Source organism: Grammomys surdaster, unplaced genomic scaffold (assembly GCF_004785775.1).
Source record: "Grammomys surdaster isolate TR1022 unplaced genomic scaffold, NIH_TR_1.0 1036, whole genome shotgun sequence".
NCBI classification, from domain to species: domain Eukaryota; kingdom Metazoa; phylum Chordata; class Mammalia; order Rodentia; family Muridae; genus Grammomys; species Grammomys surdaster.
Window position 1 is genome coordinate 1 of NW_021605455.1, and position 26,648 is coordinate 26,648.

The window sequence follows — 26,648 nt, forward strand, 5'->3', positions numbered from 1 at the left end:
TTTTTCTAAGATTTAATGTTTCCTCTAGTCTAGAAACTTAACTGGTTTCTTTGTCTTCTCAGATATCCCAGAAGAAACTGAAGAAACAGAAGCTCATGGCACGGGAATAAATTTAGCATAAAATAAATCCAGATAAAAGTAAAGGTCTTCTGGTGGTCTTTATAAGCAGATTGACTTAGATTACGTGTTAATCAGCCCTGTTGAGAGAGATGTGCTTTAACATGTAGAAAAGCATTTTACTAATTCAGCAGTGAAATACGCTGTTGACAAACATATGACTGTTGATCTTTATTGAATTAGCATTTACTGAGGAACACTTATGCAGAGGACTATAGATATAAATCTGTTTCTTCCACAAACTATTGAGTATGTGATAAGCCTGCCTTGGGAAAGGAATTTTTTTTCTTGGTTTTTGAAGACAGGATTTCTCTGTGTAGCCCTTGCTGTCCTGGAACCCACTCTGTAGACCAGGCTGGCCTGAAAACTCAGAAATCCGCCTGCCTCTGCCTCCCAAGTGCTGAGATTAATTGATTTCTAATTAAGCTATAACATAGCTTAGGGTATTTATTTTTATTTTGCTATTTTAAAATTTTATTTATTGCTTTTTTTTTTAAAGGACAGTATTTTTGTTTTTTGTAGTCCTTGCTTTAAACTATTATCTACCTTCTACCTCCCAATTGCTGGGATTAAAGGCCTGTATCACCACTAGGTATCTTGGTCTGTTCATTTTAAGTTTGTAAGTGTTGCCTTAAATGTGTGAATATTTTACTGGTTTGGGGGGAAGGTACCCACACATGAAGCAGTTTTCTATCAGACTTAAATATTAGCTGTTTTAAGTGCCATTTCTTTGCTGCTGAGGGCTACCCAAATAGGTGGCCATACTCTTGAACTTGTATTGAAAGGCTGCAGAGAAGGGTCAACAGTAGACTAAGTGTATACTGTTCTGCAGTGAACCTCTTAAGCTCCAGGGGCTGATAATCACTTTCTGACTTGCTCAGCCATACAAGAAAAATTACAGGGAGTTTACAGTATCCCTCATTACTTCTCAAATAGCATACTGCATGACTTAACACCTGTAAAGACTGCACAGGTTTTCAAATATTTGCCTTTTTAAGGCACTCATAAAATTCCAGTTAGTATGTAGACCTTTGCTACTGTCTTTGAAAGCACTTTTTAGGTTTTTGTGCTTGCTCCATAGGTTTTAGATGACTTGGAGGAATGGCTCACGGTGAAGGTTCCAAATTAGATGTTCAGGACACGTGGGGCAAGAAGGAAAACTAGCTCCCCAAGTTTTGTGATCACCAGAATGTGATTTGTGTCTTTTGGACATATCAGGGCATGTTTTGCAACACAAGGATTTTTGTGTACAAGGCTCTGGAGAGTAGCTTCTTTTGCGGTGTTCCCAGGTGGCAAAGTAACAGTAATTATAAAGATATTGCCAAGAGGTATTGTGTTTCAAGCAGCAGTGTGTAAGGGTTCCAAATTAACAACTTTACCAACAGACCAGCTGTAGTGTTCTAGTGAGTAAAATGGGCAGCAGCTCAGGGCTTGAATGCTAGAAACAACCCTGACCCACATGAGCGACGGTCCCTAACGCAGCAGAACTGTAACCCCAGCGTCTAGGGAGACCATAGCTAGAGAATCCTGACTTTGAGCATCTAGTGTGAAAACCCAAAAACACCCCTGGTTTTAACAAATCTGAAAACATCCTATAATGTACCAGCGCTGTTCCTATGGCTGGTGAGGACTAGGCAGGCCTTACTCCCAGAGCCGTTTCAAATCTTGGACACCACTGCACTAGTTTTTCAGAATCAAGCTTTGAAAATTGGTTTTCTGCACACATCCGCACTCTTTGCAAGCCCGGAAGGGCTAGCCCCAGGTGCTGCTACTGCGCAGCTCCGGAAGTGCGGCGAGCTCTTATACGTCATCGTGCAGCCTTTGGATGACGTATATGGCTTTGTCAGTGTCTTGACCTGCTATTGGCTGCTGACAGCCCCGCCTCCCGGAAGTGCGGACATTGCCCTGGGCGTCTTGGTGGTGGCGAGTGAGGTTTCGGGAGTTAGGGCCCGCGCGGCGGGTGTCTGTCAGCGGCGCTGTTCGGCGGCTTGACGTCCCCAAACGCTGTGCGGTGCGCCGGTGTACGACAGGAATTAGGTAGCCTACTTGCCTTGCATTTCTGCACCGATCTCCGTCCGTGGACCTCGGTGTCCCCTCGCTTCCCTCGCGGTTTTCCTCCCTTTGGACCCGCACGGTGGGTGCTCCTCCTCTCTGTGCCACTGGCCCCCTGCAGCTTCTCTACTTTTTGATGTTGTCTTTGACTTGCTCAGATCCTCTCAGTTCTTTCATGGAAGGCGACTACGGCTCTGTTGGGCAGTTCTGGTGGATCCCTAGCCCTTTCCTCTCTCTTCCATTGTCCTCTTAGGGACAAGTTGAATGAAAGATTCCATTTTGCTCTCTTTTATGGATTGGATAGTAGTCAAAATAATAATCCACCTTGCCATCTTCTAGATTTTCCACCGCAGTTTTCACAGTAGAAAATAAAACATCTACGAAATACTACTAGGATTAAGAGACAATACTAATGGCTTACTAAATAAAAAATCCGAAAAGTTTTATAAAAACCATGCTGTGGAAGTTGGGAGTGGTAGTACATCCTTTTCATCTCAACACAAAGGAGGCAGAGGCAAGTGGGTCTCTTAAGTTCAAGGCCAACCAAGACTATGTAGTGAGACCTTGTCAACTTAATAATATGGTGTTGTTACTGGCACAGGTTCTTGGGGTTTTACTTAAAGCATAATGTGTACAAATTTCTAAAATACAAGCTACAAGTAGAATTAAAAAAACAAAACGCAGTAACAGTTGGATGGGTAGGAACAAGGCCTGAAAGGGAATTGTAAAAAAATTTTTTAATTGGAGAAAAGGGTAAAAAAAAAAGTTAATTTGTTTGTTAGTTTTGTTTTGTTTTAAGACAAGTTCTCACTGTGTAGTCCTGCTGGTCTAAAACTCTAGACTTGTTTTTGTTTTGAGATAGGATCTTCTTACATTGTTTTGTGTGTGTGTGTGTGTGTTTGTTTGTTTTTGTTTTCGTTTTTTTTTTGAGACAGGGTTTCTCTTTATATCTCGGGCTGTCCTGGAACTCACTCTGTAGACCAGGCTGGCCTCGAACTCAGATATCCGCCTGCCTCTGCTTCCCAAGTGCTGGGATTAGAGGTGTGTGCCACCACTGTCCTGCGAGGATCTTCTTACATTGTTGATGCAGGCATTGAGCTCGATGTGTAGCCCAGGCCAATTTATGTCCCTCTTTTTATTAGCCTCCCAAATAGTTGAGATCACAAGCCTGGCCTGTTTGTTTTGTTACATTAGTCACACAATTGAGTGCATACTTCATTCTTGTAAGGTGGGGGTTCTCTTTGTCTGAATTTTCTCATGAGGGAATTACAACACAGTCCTGTTCAGTAATTTTTTCAAGAAGCACCTTCAGAAGGTAATGCTGTTCTCAAATCCAGGCATCATCCCTAAGAAATCTGTAAAGTGGTGTCCTATATGGTATCACTAAAGGGTCCAAGACCTAGAGCCTTGGACATCTCCAGCTCACATTTTAAACGTGTTTGAAAAAAGTGCTGAAAAAGAATCTCTGTTAATTGACTTTTTAAAAATTTATTCTTATTTTATGTCCATTGGTGTTTTGCTTGCATGTGTGAGAGAGTCAGATCCCCTGGAACAGGAGTTAGAGTGTGAGCTGCCAGGTGGGTATTGGGAGCTGAACCCAGGTCCTCTGGAAGAACAGCCAATGCTTTTCACGACTGAGCTGTATTCTCTGCTAATTGACTTTTAAGTGCTGCTAATTAAACATGTCCAGCACAGTGGATTTCAGCCCTCCTAATGCTGTGGACCTTTTGTACAGTTCTTCATGTTGCAGTGACCCCCAACCACAAAATTATTTCTATTGCTACTTCATAACTGTAATTTTACTGTTAAGAATCTTAAATCTCGCCGGACGGTGGTGGCGCACGCCTTTAATCCCAGCACTTGGGAGGCAGAGGCAGGCGGATTTCTGAGTTCGAGGCCAGCCTGGTCTACCAAGTGAGTTCCAGGACAGCCAGGACTACACAGAGAAACCCTGTCTCGAAAAACCAAAAAAAAAAAAAAAGAATCTTAAATCTCTGTGTTTTTCTGTAGTCTTAGGTGACCCCTGTGCAAGGGTCCTAATACCCGAAAGGAGTTACAGCCCCCTTGATATGTTGAGCACTGCTGATCTAGCAAAATGTAGATAAGTACCCTGCCACTGAGCTACACCCCCAGCTTCATCGACTGATATGACTGGGTTTCTCTGTGTAGCTCTGGCTGCCCTGGAATTCATTCTGTAGACTAGGCTGGCTTCGAACTCGAAGAGATCTGCCTCCTGAGTGCTGGGACTAAAGGTGTGCACTACCTCCACTCAGCAACTGATTTTTTTTTTTTTTTTAAATCAAAGGTATGTTCTTGAAAGTTTTGGAGATTACTTTGGAAAAATTCTTAAATTATTTTGACTAGAATTGATTGTGTTCTTTATAAAATAGCTAGTCATACTTTGATATAAACTTATACTTGCTTACAGTTTTTGCCTGTAATTCATTTCAGAATTGTATTCAGAATGAATACTAACACTCGAGCTAGAGAGTACTGGTGCACTCAGGAGGCAGATACATGGAGATCTCTGTGAGTTCAGGACATCAAGAGCTACCCAGAGAAACCCTGTCTTGAAAAATCAAAAAAAGAATCATAACACTTTGACCTGCATTATAAATAGGTTAAAGTATTTTTTGTGCTGATTCCTTCAACAGTCAATGCTATTTAACTCATAAAACTATTCTGAAAATTAGGATATTTGAAATCTTTGTATATTGTTCTGAAACTTCTTTTTAAGGCCCTTGTGCTGGTTAGTTTTCATTATTAACTTGGTACAACCTAGAATTACCTGGGAAGACAGTTTTAATGAGGGATAATCCAGATCATTTGGCCTTGAGCATGTCTGTAAGGGATTGCTTAATTGTTAAAGGATGTAGGAAGACCTAGCCCATTGTGGGCATCACAATTCCTTAGGCAGAAGGTCCTGAACAATATAGGAGGAGAAAGTTAGCTGAGAGCCAGCAAGCAAGGATCCTTGTGTTTTTTTCTTTCTGCTTTTGATTGTTTTCTTTTTTTAAAAAAGATTTATTTATTTTATGAATGTGAGTACACAGTTGCTGTGATTAGACATACCAGAAGAGGGCATCAGATCCCATTACAGATGGTTGTGAGCCACCATGTGGTTGCTGGGAATTGAACTCAGGACCTCTGGAAGAGCAATCAGTGCTCTTAACCACTGAGCCATCTCTCCAGCCCCAGCTGCTCTTGATTGTTGATATATATATTTTTTTAAGTTTCTACCTAAACTTCTCTACAACAATGGGCTATAACCTGGAACTGTGCAGTAAAACAAACCCTTTCTTTCTTAAGTTGCTTTTTTGGAGGTATTTGTCACAGAAACAGAAATGAAATTAGAGTAATTCATTTTGAAATTCTAGTCCTAAGGGATTAATTTATTTTGTAAATTTAAGAGCTCTTTTGATTCAATAGAACAAGTGTCTCTTTTAAGAGATAGTTGACTTTCAGAATCAGATTTGCCAGTACAATTTTTAATTATCGGGAACATTAAGAAGGGCTGACTGTGTTGCTGCATGGCTATCTCAGGTTTTGACTGCTGTGAACAGACACCATGACCAAGACAACTCTTATAAGGACAACATTTAACGGGGGCCAGCTTACAGATTCAGAGGTTCAGTCCATTATTATCAAGGCAGGAACATGGCAACATCCAGGCAGGCATGGTGCAGGAGAAGCTGAGAGTTCTGCCTCTTCATCTGAAGGCTGCTAGCAGAATACTGACTTCCAGACAGCTAGGATGAGGGTCTTAAAGCCCACACCCACAGTGACACACCTACTCCATCAAGGCCACACCCACTTCAACATGGCCACCCATTCTAATTGTGCCACTCTCTGGACCAAGCATATACAAATGTTCACAATGGCTTTAACACCAGAATTGGAAGGGTAGAGGAAGGGCTGGTCCACATAGAGAGTTCCAGCCAAGGTAGGTCTCTGTGCTGAAAGACTATCTAAAAAAAAAAAAAAGAATATTAGAAGTATTAACTTTTATATATGGACAATTTACTTACATGATGATTCTTGTGTTAGGCTTAGTATTGCTGTGATGAAACACCATGACCAAAGCAAGTTGGGAAGGAAAGGGTTGATGTGGTTTACACTTCCACATCACTGTTCATCACTGAAGGAAGTCAGGATAAGAACTTCAATGAAGCAGGCACCTGGAGGCAGGAAGCTGATGCATGCAGAGGCCATGGAGAAGTGCTTCGAGACAGTGTCTCACTATGTAATTCTGGCTGTGCTGGAACTCACTATGTAGACTAGGCTGGCCTTATACTCACTGAGATCCGCCTGCCTCTGTTTCCCCAAGTGCTGGAATTAAAGGCAGGTACCACTGTGCTTGGCTATAGGCATTTTCTTAATAAAAATTTCTTGCTCTTAGATAATGAATGTTAGTTTGTGTCGAGTTGACATAAAAGTCTCCAGCATAGCACTGAATAAAATCTTACTTATTACCCAGCACACCTTCAATTATATCCTTAAAGGAATACCAAGTAGTGATGGCTCCGAGGTTAAGAGCAGGAGCTGCTCTTCCAGAGGCTCCAGGTTCAAATCCCAACTCCCACATGACTTACTTCTAGACCCCACAGTGCTGCATGCTCATGACACACAGACATAGGCAAGCAAAACAGCAATCCACATAAAATAAAAAAGTAAATTTTTTTTTTTTTTTTGGTTTTTTGAGACATGGTTTCTCTGTGTAGTTCTGGCTGTCCTGGAACTCACTCTGTAGACCAGGCTGGCCTCGAACTCAGAAATCCACCTGTCTCTGCCTCCCAAGTGCTGGGATTAAAGGTGTGCGCCACCACCGCCCAGCAAAAACGTAAATCTTAAAGCAACAAAATAAATTAAACATAAAGGAAAGTTGATCTACATAGTGGCACTGGTAATTCAGCACTTGGGAGGTCTGGGCAAGAAGAGTTCTGGTTCCAGTACAGCCTGGACATTCTCAAAAAAAAAAAAAAAAAGGTAAAGCAGTTATAGGGTTTAAGGTGACAGCAGCATTCTTTCTGTCAAACACAAGGTCCCCATTCCCCACCCACCTAAAAAAATATAAGACTTGGAAAAGGCTGATTAGCAAGCCTAGGGTTTGAGTTTTGTATTACAGAGTTTGCCTTGAGCATTGTTCCATTGGCAAATTGTGTTTTTGTTGTTGTTGTTGTTGTTTTTTGTTTTTTAAAGTGAGAATGTCCTTCCAGCTGGTAACATTAAGTTTGTTTGTTTTTGTTTTGTTTGTTTTTCGAGACAGGGTTTCTCTGTATAGCCCTGGCTGTCCTGGAACTCACTCTGTAGATCAGGCTGGCCTTGAACTCAGAAGTCCGCCCTGCCTCTGCCTCCTGTTTGTTTGTTTTTTAAGACTTACTTTATTTATGTGAAGAGCAGTCAGAGATCTTAACTGCTAAGCCATATCTCTAGCCCTGTTTTTTGTTTTTTCAAGACAGGATTTCTCTGTGTAGCCCTATCTGTCATGGAACTCAGTTCTGTAGACCAGGCTGGGCTTGCACTCACAGAGATCTCTCCCTCTGCTTCTCAAATGCTAGGATTAGCCGGGCGGTGGTGGCGCACGCCTTTAATCCCAGCACTTGGGAGGCAGAGGCAGGCGGATTTCTGAGGTAGGCTATGAACAGACACCATGACCAAGGCAAGTCTTATAAAAAACAACATTTAATTGGGGCTGGCTTACAGGTTCAGAGGTTCAGTCCATCGTCATTAATGTGGGAGCATGACAGCATCCAGTCAGGCATGGTGCAGGAGGAGCTGAGAGTGCCACATCTTCAGCTGAAGGCTGCTAGTGGAAGACTGGCTTCCAGGCAGCCAGGCAGGATGAAGGTCTTAAGCCCACGCCCACAGTGACACACCTCCAACAAGGCCACACCTACCTTCTAATAGCGCCACTCCCTGGGCTGAGGATATGCAGACCATCACACTATAACTCAGACTAAGGGCACCCTATATTTTGTGTATAAGTAATATCATTTTCCTTTTACTATGACTATTTTACCATTATTACTATTTAAAACAAACAAGCAAACAAAAAATCCTTCTCGCCGTGCAGTCCTGACTGTCCTGGAACTCCCTAGGTAGACCAGGATGGCCTCCAACCAGTAAACATCAAATGCTGTAATTGCAGACAGGTACTAACATGCCTGACTATAATTTATTTATTTTGAAATCTGTAGAACATCTAGTTTCTCTGGTGCTTTCATTATTCTTATTTCTTTATTACTGTGTATCTATTTGGCGTATGTGTACTCCACTTTGTTCTATGGAGGTCAGAGATTACCTTGCTGGTGTTTCCCCCACCATCTGCGTCTCGGTGGCAGGCACCTTCATCCACTAAACCTTCTTACTGGCTCCCTTCCTGGTTCTTTGAGAAGTAAATGAGTGGGTATACTATGTAAAGTACACAGCACATAAAGTTTTTTATTACATTTTTATTTATTGTGTGGGCATGCATGCCCCTGGCATGGTGCACCTGTGATGGAGGTCTAAGTGATGACTTGGTTCCGTCTTTTCACTGGGTTGGTCCTGGGTATTCATCTTAGGTTGTCAGGCTTGGAGGCAGGAACTTCTCCCCACCGAAGCGTCTTTTATCACAGAATCCCATGGAAAGCAGCGGTGATTAGAAAGGATTGGACACTGGCATCTCAGTGTTCCTGTCTCCTCTACCTTGCAGAGAGCAGCATTTCGGTTTAGAAACCTTTGCTTTCAGCAAATATTTTTCTAGATAGCTCCCACCTCCCGTAGATCCAGTCCTTTCTGTGAAGTGTCTCTGTCACTGATCTGTGAAGAGCTAACTTCTTCCCCTGTGCTGTCTGCAGTTCCGGAGCTCCAGCCTGGGACGATGGTGTGCATTCCTTGTATCGTCATTCCAGTCCTGCTCTGGATCTTCAAAAAGTTCCTGGAGCCATACATATACCCTGTGGTCAGTCGCATATGGCCTAAAAAAGCTGTACAGGAATCCAGCAATAAGAATGTTGGCAAGATAGACTGTAAGGTAAGGCCTCCAAGTTTTCAGGAGTCGGGAAAAGGGCAGTGCAGGGGAACCGCAGGCTTCTGGAAGATCGAACCTCTGGAATTGGAAGCTTTACTTTGTCTCAGTTTTAGTTATTAACATTTGATCGGAGATTTGAAACTAGGCATTTGATGAGTGTGTTGTCCCTTTGCCTTCCTTTCCCCACCTGACATGGGGACTGTGCTCTGGGCCAGGAGCCCACCAGAAAAGCCCTCTACCACCAAGCTGCATCCCCAGGCCCAGTGCAAAGCTTGTTTTGAATGGGAATGAATGTTTAGAGTATTCCTGTCTTCACCGGTGCCTGCTGCACTGACTCTGTGCAACTCTGTGAACATAACCTGCATAATTCTGGAGGCAATCAGTTAATGCTGAAGTTTAATGTCTGCTTCTATAAAGAATGTTTCTTAAAATCAGTCCCTTTTTGTCATAATTCTCGAATCTTTTTTCATTTCAGGGTGCAGGTACAAATGGATTACCCACAAAAGGACCAACAGAAGTCTCTGACAAAAAGAAAGACTAGTGTGGTTCTCTTGAAGGCCCTTGGCTGTTTCCAAATGGACCTGATAATATGAAGCACCTTCTTTGTCTCTGACCTTTTTTCTCTGAGACCAGGATCCTAGATAAATAGTTTAGCTTCTGCCTGATACTGATCAGGGAGTACGTGGTATTTATATTTAAAATTCCAGTAGTTATATTTAATGATCTCACTCCAGAGTTTCTTTTTCATTAAAGTAGCTTTCATGTCTATTATTCTGATTTACTAATATGCACAAATAGAATGTCTGTATGTGCAGATACTCAGAACCAAGTCTTTAGGTCTCCGAGTTCTCTCATGGGTTTGCTGTTTTCACTTCCTGTGGGCTCCTGTACCTTGAGTGGGATGAATATTAGTGTGAGATAGTGCGGTCCACAGTGGGATGCGATGGGAAGATGTGATCACTGTCGAGCTCAGTGGTGAGCGATGGCTGAGAATAGTTACTGCTCCAAGGAAGCTGGAAAAGGAACGAGGAAAGCTTCTTTGAAAAATGTAACATCAACATCATTGTCAATCACACAACTTCTAATTCTCTGCTCTTCTAGTCCTGACAATGTATTAAACATCCATTTAACTTGTGGTTTTTTCTTTTTGTGTTTTCATATTTGAAAGGAGTTTTGTTGCGATTGTTTTTTAGGATTTTGTTTTGTGGTTTTGTTTGTTTGTTTGTTTGTTTGTCTTTTTTTTTGGAGACAAGGTTTCTCTGTCCTGGAGTTTGTTCTGTAGATGAGGCTGGCCTTGAATTCACAGTGATCTGCCTGTCTGTGCCTCCCTAGTGCTGGGATTATGGGTTCATGCTGCTGGCTTCTGGGAAATTCATTTTTGCCTAATGAGACTTGCAGCATCATTATTCAATAATTAAGTCCTGTAAAAATGTAACTCGAGAGATGTCTCAGTACTTAAAGGGCAGTGGCTACTCTTCTAGAGACCTAGGTCCAATTCCTAGGTTCATAGCCATCTGTAACTCCAGTTCTGGGGGATCTGATGCCTTTTTCTGGTCTTCTCAGTTACCAGACATGCAAGTGGTGCTCAGACATACATTCAGGTAAAACCTATACACAAAATCAACATAAAGTTAAACTTTAAAGCATGCTCAGGAGCTTGGAAGCTAGCTCTGTCCCTCACTGGCTGCAGCACTCCGGAGAATGGGCCCTCCACCTTGACTGGGCAGCACAGTAGAGTTGGCCCTGTTTGCTGGGTTTATGGGTAAACTGCCCCTGCCCCTGGCAATGAGGGAGCTAGCTGGGGCAATGCTGGAGCTCTTCCTGGTGGTGTGAGTGAGTGTGGCGAGCTGGCAAGCTAACCAGCTTAGCTACAACCCAGGCCCAGATCCAACATCTACCCCATTGATGAACTGCTAGAGCACATGAAGGGCTGGGTCCTGCAGAAGCTAAGCTGCAGGATCTCCATGACCCAGCACAACAACAGGATAGCTAAGACTTTCAGTGAGGGTTCGGAGTGTAACAAGATTGATTGTGTAGCAGAAGTTAGAGCCTTGAACCAGACCAATGACTCACTGCAATGAATGTTCACAGGTAAAGAAGTGTGAGCTGAAGGGTGTGCCTGAGACACACTGTAGCACACTGCAGCTTCCACAGTGAGATTTTTTTTTGGGGGGGGGCGCGCCCGGAAGGTCACAAGGGCGGAGGGCAAGTATGAATGGATAGGGAGATGAGTGGGATTGGGGTGCAAGATGTGAAATTCACAAGGAGTCAAAAACAAAAGAATAAGCATGATCTAATGTGATTGAAATAGACCTTTACCTATAAGATCAAGCTCAAAAATAACTAAATCTGATCACTCCATACTACAAGCAGTTCTATTTCTTTAAATTTTATTTTTTTATTTATTTAAGGATTTTATTTTATGTTTGTGAGTACACTGTTGCTGTCTTCAGACACACCAGAAGAAGGCATCAGATTCCCATTACAGATGGTTGTGAGCCACCATGTGGTTGCTGGAAATTCAACTCAGGACCTCTGGAAGAACAGTCAGTGCTCTTAACCACTGAGCCATCTCTCCAGCCCCTATTTTTTCAAATCTTACTAGATAATTTGTTTGTATCCAGTGTTAGAGGTTCACCTTGTCATCTCTGGAAGGCATCTACCCTAAATACTATCACCCTGAGATTTAAGTTCTAATAGGCCAATTTTGGAGGGATACATACAGTGGAACCATAACACACCTATTCTGAAATGTCCTCATGACCATTATATGAACCAATGTAACTGGACATTTTAAAGTGATGCTCAGCTTTTAATTGCTGAGTTTGTTTGCGTTTGCTTTTTTGCAGGCTTCAGGATTGCACCCAGAGCATTGCACATTCACATAAGCAAGCTGGAGTTATAGATGTGCTCCACCTTTGAGCATTCCTAGTTTCCTCTAAGTTGTTGTCAGAGTATTGTGACATAGCAAAAGGAAAGAAAAGGACAGCTGGGTGTTACTCGCACAATAAAAACTTAGAATGCACTTGTTTATGCGCTAGTATTAGGAATGTAAGGCACAGGAAAAGAAGTAAAAGGTCTTTGCTTTTTGGTCTTGTGGCTGGTTTTTGTTTTGTTTTGTTTTTCTTTTGTTGAGTCGGGGTCTTAAGAAGCCTAACCTGGCTTTGTCGCTAGCTGAGAATTTGAACTTTGAACTCCCAGTTCTTCCTCCAACTCCCAAATGCTGGCATTACAATTGTTTGCCACTAACCACAGTTGGCTTTCAGCTTTCAATTCTACCTCTGCCTCTAGGAGAAAAACATATATTTTGAAGATAAGCGGATATTACAAGAAATTACTTGATCGTATCTAATAATAGATGATCAATAGATCTGAAGCAACTACTGACAAACCCAGAGCACAGATCGATGTCCTGTAATAAGAGCTAGAGGCACTAGACCCCAGCATCCAGGTGCTGAGGATGGAGCTTAGCGCTGTGGCGTTTGCCTAGCATGTACTGAATCTCCAGCACCACAAACCAGCAAACCCCACCATCTACCATGGACAGAACAACCAGATAGGATGTGGGCGACTTGAACTACGCGCTGAGCTGTCTTTGTAACAGAATTTCTTCAAATGCATGCTCTCTCCAGAACCAACATATAGGCCTGAACTCACAAGTTAAACCTCAGTAAGTTAAAAAGCATGACAGCTGTCATACAAAACACACTCACAAAAGTCATGGTGTCTGCATAGTGTCAGCTAGGTAAATGTGGTAAACATTCCCATGAGTTCAAAGCCAAGGTAATGACTTTGGAAATTGTGGGGAAAATTTTAAAAAGGCCGCCACAGCGGCGCAAGCCCGCCGCCGTGGCGGGTCCCCACATCAGGGAGGGAGATCCTACGGTTCCAGCAGCCTGAGTGCCTTGGCGGCGGCAGGCCCCAGTAACACGAGGAAGTCCTTGGTTCCAAAAAGGTTTATTGACATGACGGATAATAGATGGATCTAGGCGTACCCCCCAAAAACTCAGGGCCGTCCCGAGTTATATAGGGAGGGAGAAAGGGGGAGGATCTGGGGGAGGAATGTTTAATTTGCTCTGCCCTCTGGCCTTCATTAGTATGTAAATCTCTAAGGCCTGAGGCCTATCGCCTGGGTGACTCTATGGAGATCTGTGACTGTTTTTCAGGATCTTAGGTGATGGGAGGGACCGAACTCCTGCCGGTTCTCATGAGGAATTCCACAGAGAATCTCGGGGTTCTAAGTACCTGCTCAACCATGACCCAGGATACCCTTATGCAGTCCCACAGGAAATTTTTCCTGAAAGGCTGCCATGGTATTCAGTATTGCTTTTGAAATAACTTTGTGTTGGTTCCAATGAGTTTTGCTTTAATACCAGAGGGAATGTACCTTTATATCTTCAGATGCAAATTCTACTCTGAAGATGCTGGTGAATCTGCAAATTTCAACTAGTTAATTTTCAAAATCAATTTGTCCAAAAGCCATTTCTTTGTGGCTGGACCTAAGCTATGCCAGCTGTTGTTTTCCTTCATGGTAACTGAGCACTTTAGTTGTGGTGTGTGTGTGTGTGTGTGTGTAAGTAAAGTGGTCAAGACCAAGTCTAGAGCACAATGCAAACAATTCTTGATTGTTTATTATCTTTGCCTATTTGGCTTGACTAAGAATCACCTAGAAGATTGAGACATGCCCCTGTGTATGTCTATTCAGGTGTTTCTGGAGAGGATTAACTGAGCCTCGGATTACCAGGAGAAGATTAACTGAAGACTTGATGGGAATGTAGTTGGCACCATTCCAAAGGTTGAAGCAAACACTGTTTTTCTTTACTTCTTTCTTTTCTTTTTTCTTTGTTTCTTTTTTCCTTTCTCTTTTCTTTCTTTTTCCTTCCTTCCTTTCTTTTTTTTTCTTTTCTTTTTTGTTTGAGACAGAGTTTCTTTGTGTATCCCTGGCTGTCCTGGAGCTCACTCTGTAGACCAAGCTGGTCTTGAAAACTCAGAGAACTGCCTGCCTCTGCCTCCTCCGTGCTGGGATTAAAGGTATGAAGCACCACCACCCGGCTGGACATACAGTTGACATCCCTTCTCTTTGCATCCTGGCTGGATAGGGAAACAGATAGGAGTCACCATATCCTGCTTTCCTCCTGCTTTTCCTTTTGTATCCACCTCTCTTTCTCCTCTTTCTCCATGATCTTTGTGTTTGAGTGTATGATGTGTGAGCATGTGTTGGTGTGTATGATTTCAGGTAAGTGCATGGTATGGTGTGTAGAGGTCATAGGACAACCTTGGATGTCTTTGCCTTCCATCTTGTTTGAGAAAGGGTCTCTTGTTTGCTATTGTGTGTTCCATGTTAGCTAGTGAAAGTGCTTCCAGGGATTCTGTATCTCCACCCCCAACCCCACTTCACCCTTCAAGTACTGTGATTACATACATGTGCTACTTCACACAGCCTTACATGAGTTCTGGGATTCCTCACACATACTAGCACTTCATCACTGAGACAGCACCCCACCCCTAGTTTTTGGTATTCTAGGACAAAGTGTCATGTAGTCCGGGCTGGCCTTAAACTTGCTACATCTCCAAGGATGATCTTGAATTCCCTTCCTTCCTTCCTTCCTTCCTTCCTTCCTTCCTTCCTTCCTTCTTTCCTTCCTTCCTTCTTTTCTTCCTTCCTTTGTCCCTTCCTTCCTTTGTTTCTTCCTTCCTTCCTAAAGATTTATTTAAAAAAAAAGATTTATTTATTCTGAATACAGTGTTCTGCCTGCATGTATGCCTGCAGGCCAGAAGAAGGCACCAGATTTTTTTTTTTTTTTTTTGGTTTTTCAAGACAGGGTTTCTCTGTATAGCCCTGGCTGTCCTGGAACTCACTCTGTAGACCAGGCTGGCCTCGAACTCAGAAATCTGCCTGCCTCTGCCTCCCAAAAGCTGGGATTAAAGGCCTGTGCCACCACTGCCTGGCTGACACCAGATCTTATTATAGATGGTTATATGTTTCCATGTGGTTGCTAGGAATTGAATTCAGAACCTCTGGAAGAGCAGCCAGCTCTCTTAACCTCTGAGCCATCTCTCTAGTCTGATGTCGAATTCTTGACTCCAGTTAGGGTTTTACTGCTGTGAAGAGACACCATGACTGAGGCAACTTTTATAAGGACAACATTTAATTGAGGCTGGCTTACAGATTTAGAGGTTCTGTCCATTATTATCAAGGCGGGAACATGGCAGTATTCAGGTAGGCATGCTGCAGGAGGAGCTAAGAGTTCTTCATCTTCATTTGAAGGCTGCTAGCAGAAGACTGGCTTCCAGGCAGCTAGGATGAGGGTCTTAAGCCCACACCTACAGTGACACACTCACAGTGACACACCCACTCCAACAAAGCCACACCTCTTAATAGTGCCACTCCCTGGGCCAAACATACGAACCAACACACTCCACGTCTCAACTGTTAGGATTACAGGTGTGAATCATGATGTCTACCTTCACAAACATGTTTTCACATAAGTAGGCATCTATACCATCCTTTACTTGTAAAGTGCCTTCCTATTTTTAGCTAGCTCCCCAGGCACCTTGTGTTTTAGTTTGCTTTGTTGTTCTGCTACAAGCTCAGTGATTTTACTGGCAATTGATATTGGAAAAAAACAAAATGTCTAGGCTGGAAAAATGGCTCAGTGGGAAAAGGTGCTTGCTATCAATGCCAGTGAGCCGAGTCCATTATGGGATCCATCTGGATAGACGGAGACAAGTGGCTTCTACAAGCTGTGCTCCATTTTCTACATTTGTGCTGTGGCATGCACATTCTTCTTCCAATAAATGTAAAAGTAAAGTAATATTTATACCTCACTTGGCAGAGAACATTGGCACATGGTGATTATATAATAAAGGAAATAGTGATCACTGTCTCATAGGGTTATTTGGAAAAATCAACACAATATCATATAGCACATAGGAAATAGTCCATAATGTGAAATGTTATTACCATAAGGGCCTCAATTTGCAAGTATTTTAGATGAGGAGTGGTAAATACTCAAGGGTATTAATTTGGCGACCTCAGGTCATTTGACTTCAAACCTCTGTATTTTTCTATAAGACAATGTTTCATGTAGTCAGGCTGGCCCCCTATATAGTAGAATGGCCTTTGCCGTCTGAGTACTTAGATTACGGGCTCATATTCCATAGGTTTTTTTTGTTTGTTTGTTTGGTTGGTTTTGGTTTTTCGAGACAGGGTTTCTATGTATAGCCTTGGCTGTCCTGGAACTCACTCTGTAGACCAGGCAGGCCTCGAACTCAGAAATCCGCCTGCCTCTGCCTCCCAAATGCTGGGATTCAAGGCGTGGGCCACCACCACAGTCCGGCTCAAATTCCATAGTTTTTTGTTTGGGACAGGGTCTTGCTATGCAGCTGTGGCTGGCTTGTGATTTATTATGCAGCCCATACTGACCTTGAACTCTGAACAATCCTCCTTTAGCCTCTCAGGTAAATACCATACTTTTGACGCTAAGCAGTATTGATTTTCATTCTGATGGGACTACTTCTGATTATATTGCTAAAGGGTCTAGTAGATCTTTCTGTTAAAAATATTCTATTTTTTAATTCGAGAAAGCCCATAAAAGACTGTGATTATCCTGCAGGAATTAACAGGCACGTTAATCTCAATTAAGTCAACAGTGCAGGCGCTCTCAGTCAGTCCCAGGAGCCTAGAGTTTTTGGTTTCTACACTTTGCCACGTGGCTATGTGGTTGCCCGGGAGACGCTGGGACGATGAAACGCCGGAAGGACTACATTTCCCAGAAGCACGCGCGCTCGGCGTGCCACGGGACCGCCCGCTGCTGGCGCGCGCTTAGCCGTTCGGTCCCCAGCCGCGTCCTCCGTCGCTTCCCTCTTCTCACCCCAGCTCCTGCGTCTCCGCACCGACAGCCGCTGGGGCCGGAGCGCGGTCGGAGCCGGAGCCGCTGATCTACGGAACCATGGAGGCCTAAGCCGGCGTGCACACCCGGGCCCCTGTGCGCCCGCGCTCCCGCTTCCTTGCTGCCTGCCCGCCGCGGCTGGAAGCGGAGTCCGCGCCGCTGACACAGGTGGGCTTCCCCGGCGCGGCACCGCCCCGCGGGGTCTGAGTCGGAGGTGACCGGCCGCGCGCCGGAGGGCTGCGGTCCTGGAAGGTTGGGCCGCCCGGAGCGGTGCAGAGCTCGGCGGGCCTCGTCTGCCCGTCCCCTCGGCGCCCGGGTGTGCAGAACCAAGTGAACCGGACCCCTGGCCGGCCCGCCGGGACCTAGGGGTTGCCGGAACGGCTAGAGCTTCCGGACACTCGGGACAGCCGAGGTTGGCTGGACAGATGGGCGTGTGATGGGCCGGGCGAGCCGTAGTGTGTTGCGTGTCTGACACACACGTTTTTATTGCGATATCATTCTATACTGTAAAAATACAAGTACCCCTTGAAGTACAGCTCACTAGCTTTCAGTCTGTTCACATGATCATGCCTCCTTACAGCAATCCCTCAACATTTTTATCTCCTCGAAAGAGGTCTGTACCCATTTGCAACCGCTCCTACTCCCTCCTTCACGGCCTGCCACCATTGGTTTATTTTTTGCCTTAGTGGATTTGCTTGAGTCATTGGGTGTCAGCTGAAGAATGAAAAGGGCCACATTGGGTATGAGGGAAGGAGAGCGATGGAGCAGGTGGAAGAAAGTCCTGGACAACAGCGACGGGATGGTTGTGACAGGGCTAGCGAAGCCCTACCCTGATTAGGGATGGAGGAAGTGGAATCCTTGAAGGTGTAGAGAGGAGGTTCTGGGTAGGGAGATGAGGAAATGGGAGTGGGGTTGGTGGGGAGCTGTGTAGCCTTCCCAGAACCAGGTGCTTGTGCCTGAGTTGAGGACTCAGTCGTGGAAGGCACTTTGTAGAAATAGGTTGCTGCAGAGGATGAAGTTCATGGGTTTCTAGAACGACTATCCTGCTCTGGAGTTTTTATTTTAGATAATCTTCATGGCAACTCAGAGAAACTGGACAAGGGTGAATATCTCCATTTAGAAAATGAAGAACCGGCCTTTTAGAGGTTGGGGGTACTTGTTTAAGCTCCCAAAATTAGTAAGTAGCTGTGAGTTCGAGGCCAGCCTGGTATACAGAGTGAGTTCCAGGACAGCCAGAGCTATACAGAAAAACCTTGTCTTAATAAACAAAATAAAGTTTGTGTTAGAATATTTATGTTAAACAGTCTGTATTTGGTTTGGTAAGGTCTTGTTGCTTTGTGGAAAGGTTCAGACAGTCTGGAGCAGTGGTTCTCAACCTTCCTAATGCTACAACCCTTTAATACAGTTTCTAATGTTGTAGAGACCCAACCATAAAATTATTTTCATTGCTACTTCATAACTGTAATTTTGCTACTGTTATGAATCGTAATATAAATATCTGTGTTGTCTGATGGTCTTAGGTGACCCTTGGGAAAGGGTCATGTGACCGAGCCACAGGTTGAGAACCACTCAGAATAAGTATAACTCAGAAGTAGAATCCTGCCGGGCGGTGGTGGCACACACCTTTGATCCCAGCACTTGGGAGGCAGGCGGATTTCTGAGTTCGAGGCCAGCCTGGTCAAGAGTGAGTTCCAGGACAACCAGGGCTCCACAGAGAAACCTTGTCTCAAAAAACCAAAAAAAAAAAAAAAAAAAAGTAGACTCCTTGCCAGGCATGCACAAGGCCCTGGGTTTGTTCCTCAGCATCATGAGGAAGAAAAAAAGTACAAATATTGAAGTAAGATAATGTATTCCCAGGTACCATTCCCAGTTCCAGTGAATCCAGTTTAGTTCTACCTGCCTTCCTACGAATGCCCATTCTCCCTCATGATTATCTTAAACTAATCGCTAAATGTAGCTTTTCAGTAATACCTGCAGGAGGTTGGTGTCTGTCACTCTTCTTTTAATATCTATACTATAGCACCGGCAAACTTACAATGCAAACTTCTCAATGTCATCAATATCTAGAGGGACTTTGCTTTTAAAAGTTGGCACCCTTTTAGATTTTATTTATCTTTGTGGAGGAACAGTTTGAGTGCACTGCAGGGGAACGCTGGGCTGGGTAGGAACTGGATGGGGCACTACTCTTCTCGGATCTGTTTGATAGAAGGGGACTGAGCAGTACAAACGCGTCCGTGTCTCACTTGATGAAATATAGAGTTTCCTTCCATGTTGGAACATGGAATTTGGGGTAGCCTGAATCTGTGTTCCCAGGCCTTGGTCACACAGAATGACTTCAGAATAAACTATCTTTTATTCCCTTGAAAAACAAGCATATAGTGTCTCCAGCTTTTCCAGTAGCTCCTGCTGTCCTTCAGTTCCATGTTTTCAAATGACTATAGCTCATTCTGTGCAAAACAAGAAAATATTGTCACAGTTCACTATCCTTTGTTACTGTTGGTTCTTTCTCCTCTTCTTCCTCCTCATCCCCTTTTTCTTCCTCCTCCCCTTCTTCCTTCTCCCCTTCTTCCTCCTCCCCTTCCTCTTTTGATTTTTGAGACAGGGGGTTTCTCTTTGTAGCCCTGGCTGTCCAGGAACGCACTCTGTAGACCAGCCTGGCCTCAGACTCGGAGACCCGCCTGCCTCTGCCTGCTGAGCGCTGAGGTTAAAGGTGTGCACCACCACCGCCTGGCTATTATTTTTGGTTTTTCGAGACAGGGTTTCTCTGTATAGCCCGGGCTGTCCTGGAACCCACTCTGTAGACCAGGCTGGCCTTGAACTCAGAAATCCGCCTGCCTCTGCCTCCCAAGTGCTGGGATTAAAGGCGTGCACCACCACCGTCTGGTTCCCTAAAAATGTTTATGTCACCACCTCTAAAGTACTGTGTTACAGGCCCAAGCCACCATGCCTGCCTTCTATGACAGTAACATAATCTCGGAGTTACACAGAAGAAATGTTGTCACATTGGAGCCTGTTATTCTGCCTATCACAAACACGCTTTGGAATATTTTGCTTTGCTACAAATGTAACACGAGTACAATCTTTAAGTCAGGGATGCAGATGATGGGCTGGTCAGAGCAGAGTGCACTGGCCTTTTGACTTTTCAGTGACTGTAAACAAACACTGAGAAGTACCTGTGCCACTGTGGTAAATGAGAGCTCTCAAAGTGAGCAAGCAGAAAGCAATCCAACACCATGTGACATTCCTTCCCTTCCCCCTCTTCCCCTTTCCCTTCCCTGTCCGTAACAGGGTCTGATTACATAGTCCAGGCTATTCATCATAGTTTTAAAATATTAGATGCTTATAATCAGAATATACACTTACACATATAACACTCACACGTGCATACACATACACACTGGCATACAACAATCTCTCACTCTCTCTGGGGTGGTGCTTGTTCTCATGTACAAGGTGAGGTGACTAGGATTCTCCGAGCCACCCCTAAATCAGCAGGAGAAGAAGGTTCTTGAGGAGTGTGAATATTAGCAGTCAGGCTGGGCGGCAGGGTATTTGGACTTGAAGTTCCTTCTCAAGCACTGTGACTCAGCCGTACATGGGTGAGTGTTGAGGGCCAGAAAGCAGAGTGACAGGGTGGCTGTTGCTCCTCTCCTTCTCGGGACAGAGGTGGAAAAGATCTGTGGAAGTCCTTGCGGTGTGATGCCCTTCTCCTGGGTGTGAAACACTGGCTCCGTATGCTGTGGCCTCCGAGTGGCTTTCAGCAGCAAGGCAATGGCAGTCAGGAAGAGCTGCTCTTGTCTTTAAGTTCACTGTCCCCAGTCAGTTTTTTATTTTTAAAGCAGAGCTTTATTTTCTGAACTTAATGTTATGCTGGTGAATAGTTTATATGTTATCTTTATATTATTTATATCTAAACTAAACTACAGGATTAGGATCAAGCATGTATGTGTGTGTGTGTCTGTGTGTCTGTGTGTGTGTCTGTGTGTGTTCATGTGTATTCTTTACCAAAAGGTTTACTTATTCTTTTTCTTCTTTTTGTATTTTGGAGTCTTCAGGGGAAAGAAATGTTCTTTTGAGACAGAGTCTTGTTGAGTAGCCCTGTCTGGTTTGGATTTGGCCAAACCAGCTTGTAGACCAGCTTGGCCTTCAACTTGAAGAGATTCTCCTGTCTCTGCTTCCCAAATGCTGGAACTAAAATTGTGTGTCATCACACCCTGCCAGTTTTATCTCAGTCTTTCAGAATTGTACTCCAGAAGTCGCCGTCCCTCCATTGGGCAGGTTATCACTGTCATATGATAGTATATTTCTTTTAAAAATTATTTTAGATTTTATTTTTATTATTTTTATTTATTGTATGTGGAGTTTTGTCTGTATGTATATATGTACACCATGGACATACAGTGCCTACAGAGGTCAGAAGACTGTGGCATCATATCCTCTGGACCAGGTTGTTTATAGGGGGTTATGAGCGTCCATGTAGGTGCTGGGAACAGAACTCTGGTTCTCTGGAAGAACAGTCTGTTCTTATCATCTGAGTCATCTCTCTAGCATCCCCGGTAGTACATTTCTTTCCCAGTTGAGTTTATCATTAAATTTTATTTTATTTTTTTTTCTAGACAAGTTTTCACTGTGTAGCTTAGCCTTGTCTTGACTTTGCAGCAGCTGCCTCAGCCTCCTCAGGGCTGGGATCCTGAAAATGTGACTATGGCCATTACAGTGGTTCTCAACCTGAGTGTCAGGATGCCTTTGGTGGGAGTCAGACGACCTTCCCATAGGGAAGACATCACAGACACCTACATTCAGTATGATTTGTAACAGTAGCAAAATTACAAAGTTGCAATGAAAATAATTTTATGGTTGGAGGTCACCATATCATGAGGAACCGTATTAAAGGGTTGCAGTGTTAGGAAGGCTGAGAACTACTGGTCTAAATGCACCCAATCTTGGCTGAAGTCAGAAGCTCAGCAGGGTTGGGTCTCTTTAGCTCTTAGACAATTTTGACAACCCTTCCTTCAGGATATCTCAGCCAATCAATTCTCCACCATATATATATATATGCTTTCAAGGCCTTCTGTTTACTTTTGGTTTTCGAGACAGGGTTTCTCTGTGTACCAATTCTGGTTGTCCTGTAACTCGATTTGTAGACAAGGCTGACCTCTAACTCACAGAGATCAGCCTGCCTCTACTTCCTAAGTGCTGGGATTAAAGGAGTGGGCCACCCTGGCCAGCTGCCCTCTGTATCTTTTAGGATTGGGATTTAGTTACAGACTAGAACATAGTAGCTTCCACATGATACTCCAGTGCTTCTCACAAGCTGTAAGTTCAGAGGTACACAGTAGCTGGTATGACAGTTCATTGTCTTAGGTCTAGTGGTTTTTTCCTCTCATCTCTAGGAATAGACCTTGACCTTTAGGTCCAGGAGGACTTCCAGAGTTGTAGCTAAAATATCCAAGCAACAGGGGAAGGAGGTACCATAATTAGGTACCCTAATAAGTTTCTACTTATTAGGGAACATAAATGTCGTTTATTTAGAAAGGAATATATCTAGTTAAGGCAGCTTCTCTTACCAAATGGAAGAGTGGCTGGAGCAGCTTTGGGCAATTAGCACTTCCTGCCTTGCTTTGTGAGCCTCCAGGCTAATCTCCACATGTTTGCTTTGGTGTGTTACTAATCACTTACCTCATGAGACAGGGTCTTAATTTGTAGCCTTAACTGGTCTTGAACTCATGATGCAGTCTGAAAGACTGACCTCAAACTCTAGGAGATCCTCCTGCCTCAGCCTCCTGAGTGCTGGGATTGCAGGTGTGGGCTAACCACAACTAGATATTCAACCCTTTTGACTTTAAATTTTCTGCAAAATGGGACTAACATTTCCTTTAGTTGCCTAGAGAGTGAAATGGAGATACTTTTAAGATCAATCAACCAATCTATAATCAATCAGTTTATGTCTGTGTAATCATTCATGTGTCTGAACATAGAAACATGACTAGGTGGTGTGGATGTAGACAGAAGAAATATATCTCTTCATTTCAGAATTGGGGTGTTGAGTTTGAGGTGTTTTGGGGATACCATATAACAATCAGATAAATGCACCTGGCACTCACTAGAGAGTTCTGGACTGGGTTCGTCAATGTGTAAGAATAAGTTCACTGATCTAGAACTGGCAGGGATACATGAATTATGAGGTTATAATGTTTGGAGTAAGAATGCATGATCTACTTGGGAGTGGTGGCGAGTGCCTTAATTCTCCCACAAGTAGAGGCAGGCAGGTCTGTGTGAGTTTGAGGCCAGTCTAGCCTATGTAGTGGGTTCCATACCAGGCCCTGCCTCAGTGCTCCTGCTGACGCTTGCTGTGTAGTAAGTCTCTCTGTAAAGCTCCAGCATCAGCTTATGCTGTGGCTTCTTTTTTTTTTTTTTTTTTGAGACAGAGTCTTTCTATGTAGCCCTGGCTGTCCTGGAACTTGAGGTGTAGATTAGGCTGGCTCTGAACTCATAGAGATCCATCAGCCTCTGCTTCCAGAGTGCTGGGATTAAAGGCATGTGCTACTTGCTTTGGCTTCTTTTTTTTTATTAGTAACTTTTTTTTTTTAATGTTAATCAAAGGCTTTATAAGTTTGGTAATGCTCAATAACAAGATGCCCATACAATCAGAAGTGTAACCCAATACCCAGCCTAGATATACCAACTATCTTTGACTGGTGGAGACACGTGAACATCTGCCTCCATGTTCCCCTCCCCCTTTCTCCCTCTCTTCCTCCTCTCCCTCACTCCCTCTCATCTCCTAGCTCCTCCTCTCCTCCTCTTCCTCTCCTTACTCCTCCTCTTCCTCTCTTTACTCCTCCCACCGTAGCTCCTTCTACATATCACCCTTCCTGTTAAAATAAAACTTTTCTCTCAAAATACAGTTAGAGCATAACTATACCATTTTGTATCAGTAAGGTACAAGATAGACCTAATACCCAGTCCATCACTTTGTTGACTAACCAGAACCTCTGTCATCTCTCCTAACTAAAAGACTTAGTTCTGAACCTGGCGTTTTTCTTGGCTTTAGAATGAATGTCAGCTGAAAACCATCCCCTCAAATCTTTTCTTTCCAAGTAAATTAAGCCAGGATTAGCTATGAGACTGTAAGTCTTCAACCCCGTGAGAAATCCAGAATGACTGAATTAACTGAAATTATGGGAAGCACAAAGCATAGCTTCTAAAACTTAGCCAATTTATAGAGACTGCTGAACACCTGGACAATTCCTATACTATAAAACGTTGGAGCATCTGATCTTCATTCAGCCTTCTGGCCCAGGATCATCTGACAGACATAGTGATGCAGAATTGTTAAGGGCTGATTACTCTGTCTTGGCAGATATAATCAGTTGACTATTCCTCAAGTGTGTCCTTTTCTGGACAGTAATTTGTCTGTGGATGAAAGGAGGCAATTCTTGCCTAGTGGCTGTCTCACCACAACTAGAGTAACTCCAAAGATGCTCAATTTCTTCTTAGAATCCAAGACAGGAAGCTGTCAGGAGCAGACAGGTCTCTAATCAAAATGAACCTTAATACAGAAATGTTTGTAATGTCAATTCTGTGGACTTCTGACGTTTTTAAAACCAACTATCCATGTAAGGCAATCTGGACTGTTGTCTGTTAACTCCTCTCAGCTATTTCTAAATAAAATATAGAAAACACCCTAACAATAAACTCAGAGCCATGAATTTGCTATAGGCCCTTAACTCACAGGCTAACCATCTCAAATCAGTTAAAAAGGTTAAAGAAGGACTGGGTCTAAGCCTTGTATTCCTAAATGTGTTATATAGGCACAATGCCTATGAGAGTAACAATATTAATTTCACTTCTGTATCAGTAAGAAACTCGTACCAATGAAAACCTTAAATTTAAAATAAAAGTAAATTTTTGTACCATTTAAGAAATTATAACTTCAGCTTAATAACAACCATACAGATTTCTACCAATAGGTTATGGCTATGTGATAAATCCTAGCTATTCTTCCCTGCTCCAACAAAACCACTACTTTCCCCTAGAAAGACAGCCCAATATTAACCACTTCAGTCCCCAAGCCCAGGGTATTCAGGGGCGCCAGCTCTTCATTAATTTTTTCAAGCTGATTACAGGTGTTGAGATATTAGAAGAGGGGCGGGGGGAAGAGTAAATTGATAAGCCTCTGACATCTGTGTCTTCACTGCATCCAGCTGAGATTCCAAGACATCAGAGGTTTGAGCAGGTCTGCTCAGCTTGCTTGATGAGTAGATACAAGGCTGTGTATTCTACAATATACAATTCTCAAAACAAATTTTAGTATCAAGATATTTTTTGTTTGAATTCTGGAATCTAGTCTTCTGGCGGCCTGTCTGTATCATATCTAATCCATATAATTCTGGGAGTTGCTATGAGGGTGTGCTCCCACCATCTTCCCATTCCCGCCTCCCTGCTCTCAAATTCCCCAACACTAGGGAATCCAAACTATCAGACATCAAGGCCCTCCACTTTGTGTGGCTATCTTCTTTTGGATTTGTTGGAAGAGGATTACTTTCTTGCTCTTTTTAGGGTATAATTTCCCTCCTTGTATTGGAGCTTTCCCGCTACTATCCTTTGTAATGCTGGGTTTGTGGGAAGATATTGTGTAAATTTGGTTTTGTCATGGAATATCTTGCTTGGTGTCTCCATCTATGGTAATTGAGAGTTTTGCTGGGTATAGTAGTCTGGGCTGGCATTTGTGTTCTCTTAGGGTCTGTATGACGTCTGTCCAGGATCTTCTGGCTTTTATAGTGTCTGGTGAGAATTCTGGTGTAATTCTTATAGGTCTGCCTTTATATGTTACTTGGCCTTTTTCCCTTACTGCTTTTAATATTCTTTCTTTGTTTTTTGCATTTGGTGTTTTGATTATTATATGACAGGAGGTATTTCTTTTCTGGTCTAGTCTATTTGGCGTTCTGTAGTCTTCTTGTATGTTTATGGACTTCTCGTTCTTTAGGTTAGGGAAGTTTTCTTCTATAATTTTTTTTGAAGATATTTATTGGCCCTTTAAGTTGGGAATCTTCACTCTCATCTATACATTATCCTTAGGTTTGGTCTTCTCATTGTGTCCTGGATTTCCTGGATGTTTTATATCAAGAACTTTTTGCATTTTGCGTTTTCTTTGACAGCTGTGTCAATATTTTCTATGGTATCTCCTGCACCTGAGATTCTCTCTTCTATCTCTTGTATTCTGTTGGTGATACTTGTGTCTATGACTCCTGATTTTTTTCCTAGGTTTTCTATCTCGAGGGTTGTCTCCCTTTGTGATTTCTTCATTGTTTCTACTTCCATTTTTATGTCCTGGATGGTTTTGTTCAATTCCCTCACCTGTTTGTTTGTGTATTCTTGTAATTCTTTAAGGGATTTTTGTGTTTCTTCTTTAAGGACTTCTACCTGTTTACCTGTGTTCTCCTCAGATTCTTTGAGAGTGTTATTTATGTCCTTCTTAAAGTCCTCTATCATCATCATGAGAAGTGATTTTAAATCTGAATCTTGCTTTCCTGGTGATATGGGGAATTCAGGACTTTCTAGTGTGGGAGAACTAG

The 26,648-nt window shown here is 43.2% G+C and overlaps 2 protein-coding genes across 3 annotated transcripts in view; both read left to right on the forward strand.

Moving 5' to 3' along the window:
* The first annotated feature begins 1,978 nt into the window (after positions 1–1,978).
* On the forward strand, positions 1,979–10,317 carry CUNH18orf32 (chromosome unknown C18orf32 homolog). Of its 2 annotated transcripts, none has more exons than XM_028783211.1 (3): positions 1,979–2,251; positions 9,009–9,184; positions 9,657–10,317. In XM_028783211.1, exons 2-3 carry the CDS (start codon positions 9,032–9,034, stop codon positions 9,720–9,722), a joined length of 219 nt encoding a protein of 72 aa, XP_028639044.1. In that variant the 5' UTR covers positions 1,979–2,251; positions 9,009–9,031; the 3' UTR covers positions 9,723–10,317. The 2 variants fall into 2 exon arrangements, with proteins under 2 accessions (XP_028639044.1, XP_028639045.1); XM_028783212.1 differs by having other exon boundaries at positions 1,979–2,154.
* Positions 10,318–17,023: 6,706 nt separating this feature from the next.
* Dym (dymeclin) overlaps positions 17,024–26,648 on the forward strand; it is a 269,849-nt gene continuing 260,224 nt past the window's right edge. The window contains exon 1 of the mRNA XM_028783225.1: positions 17,024–17,241. The gene's annotated coding sequence lies outside the window, so the exon portion shown is untranslated. The remainder of the gene's footprint in view (positions 17,242–26,648) is intronic.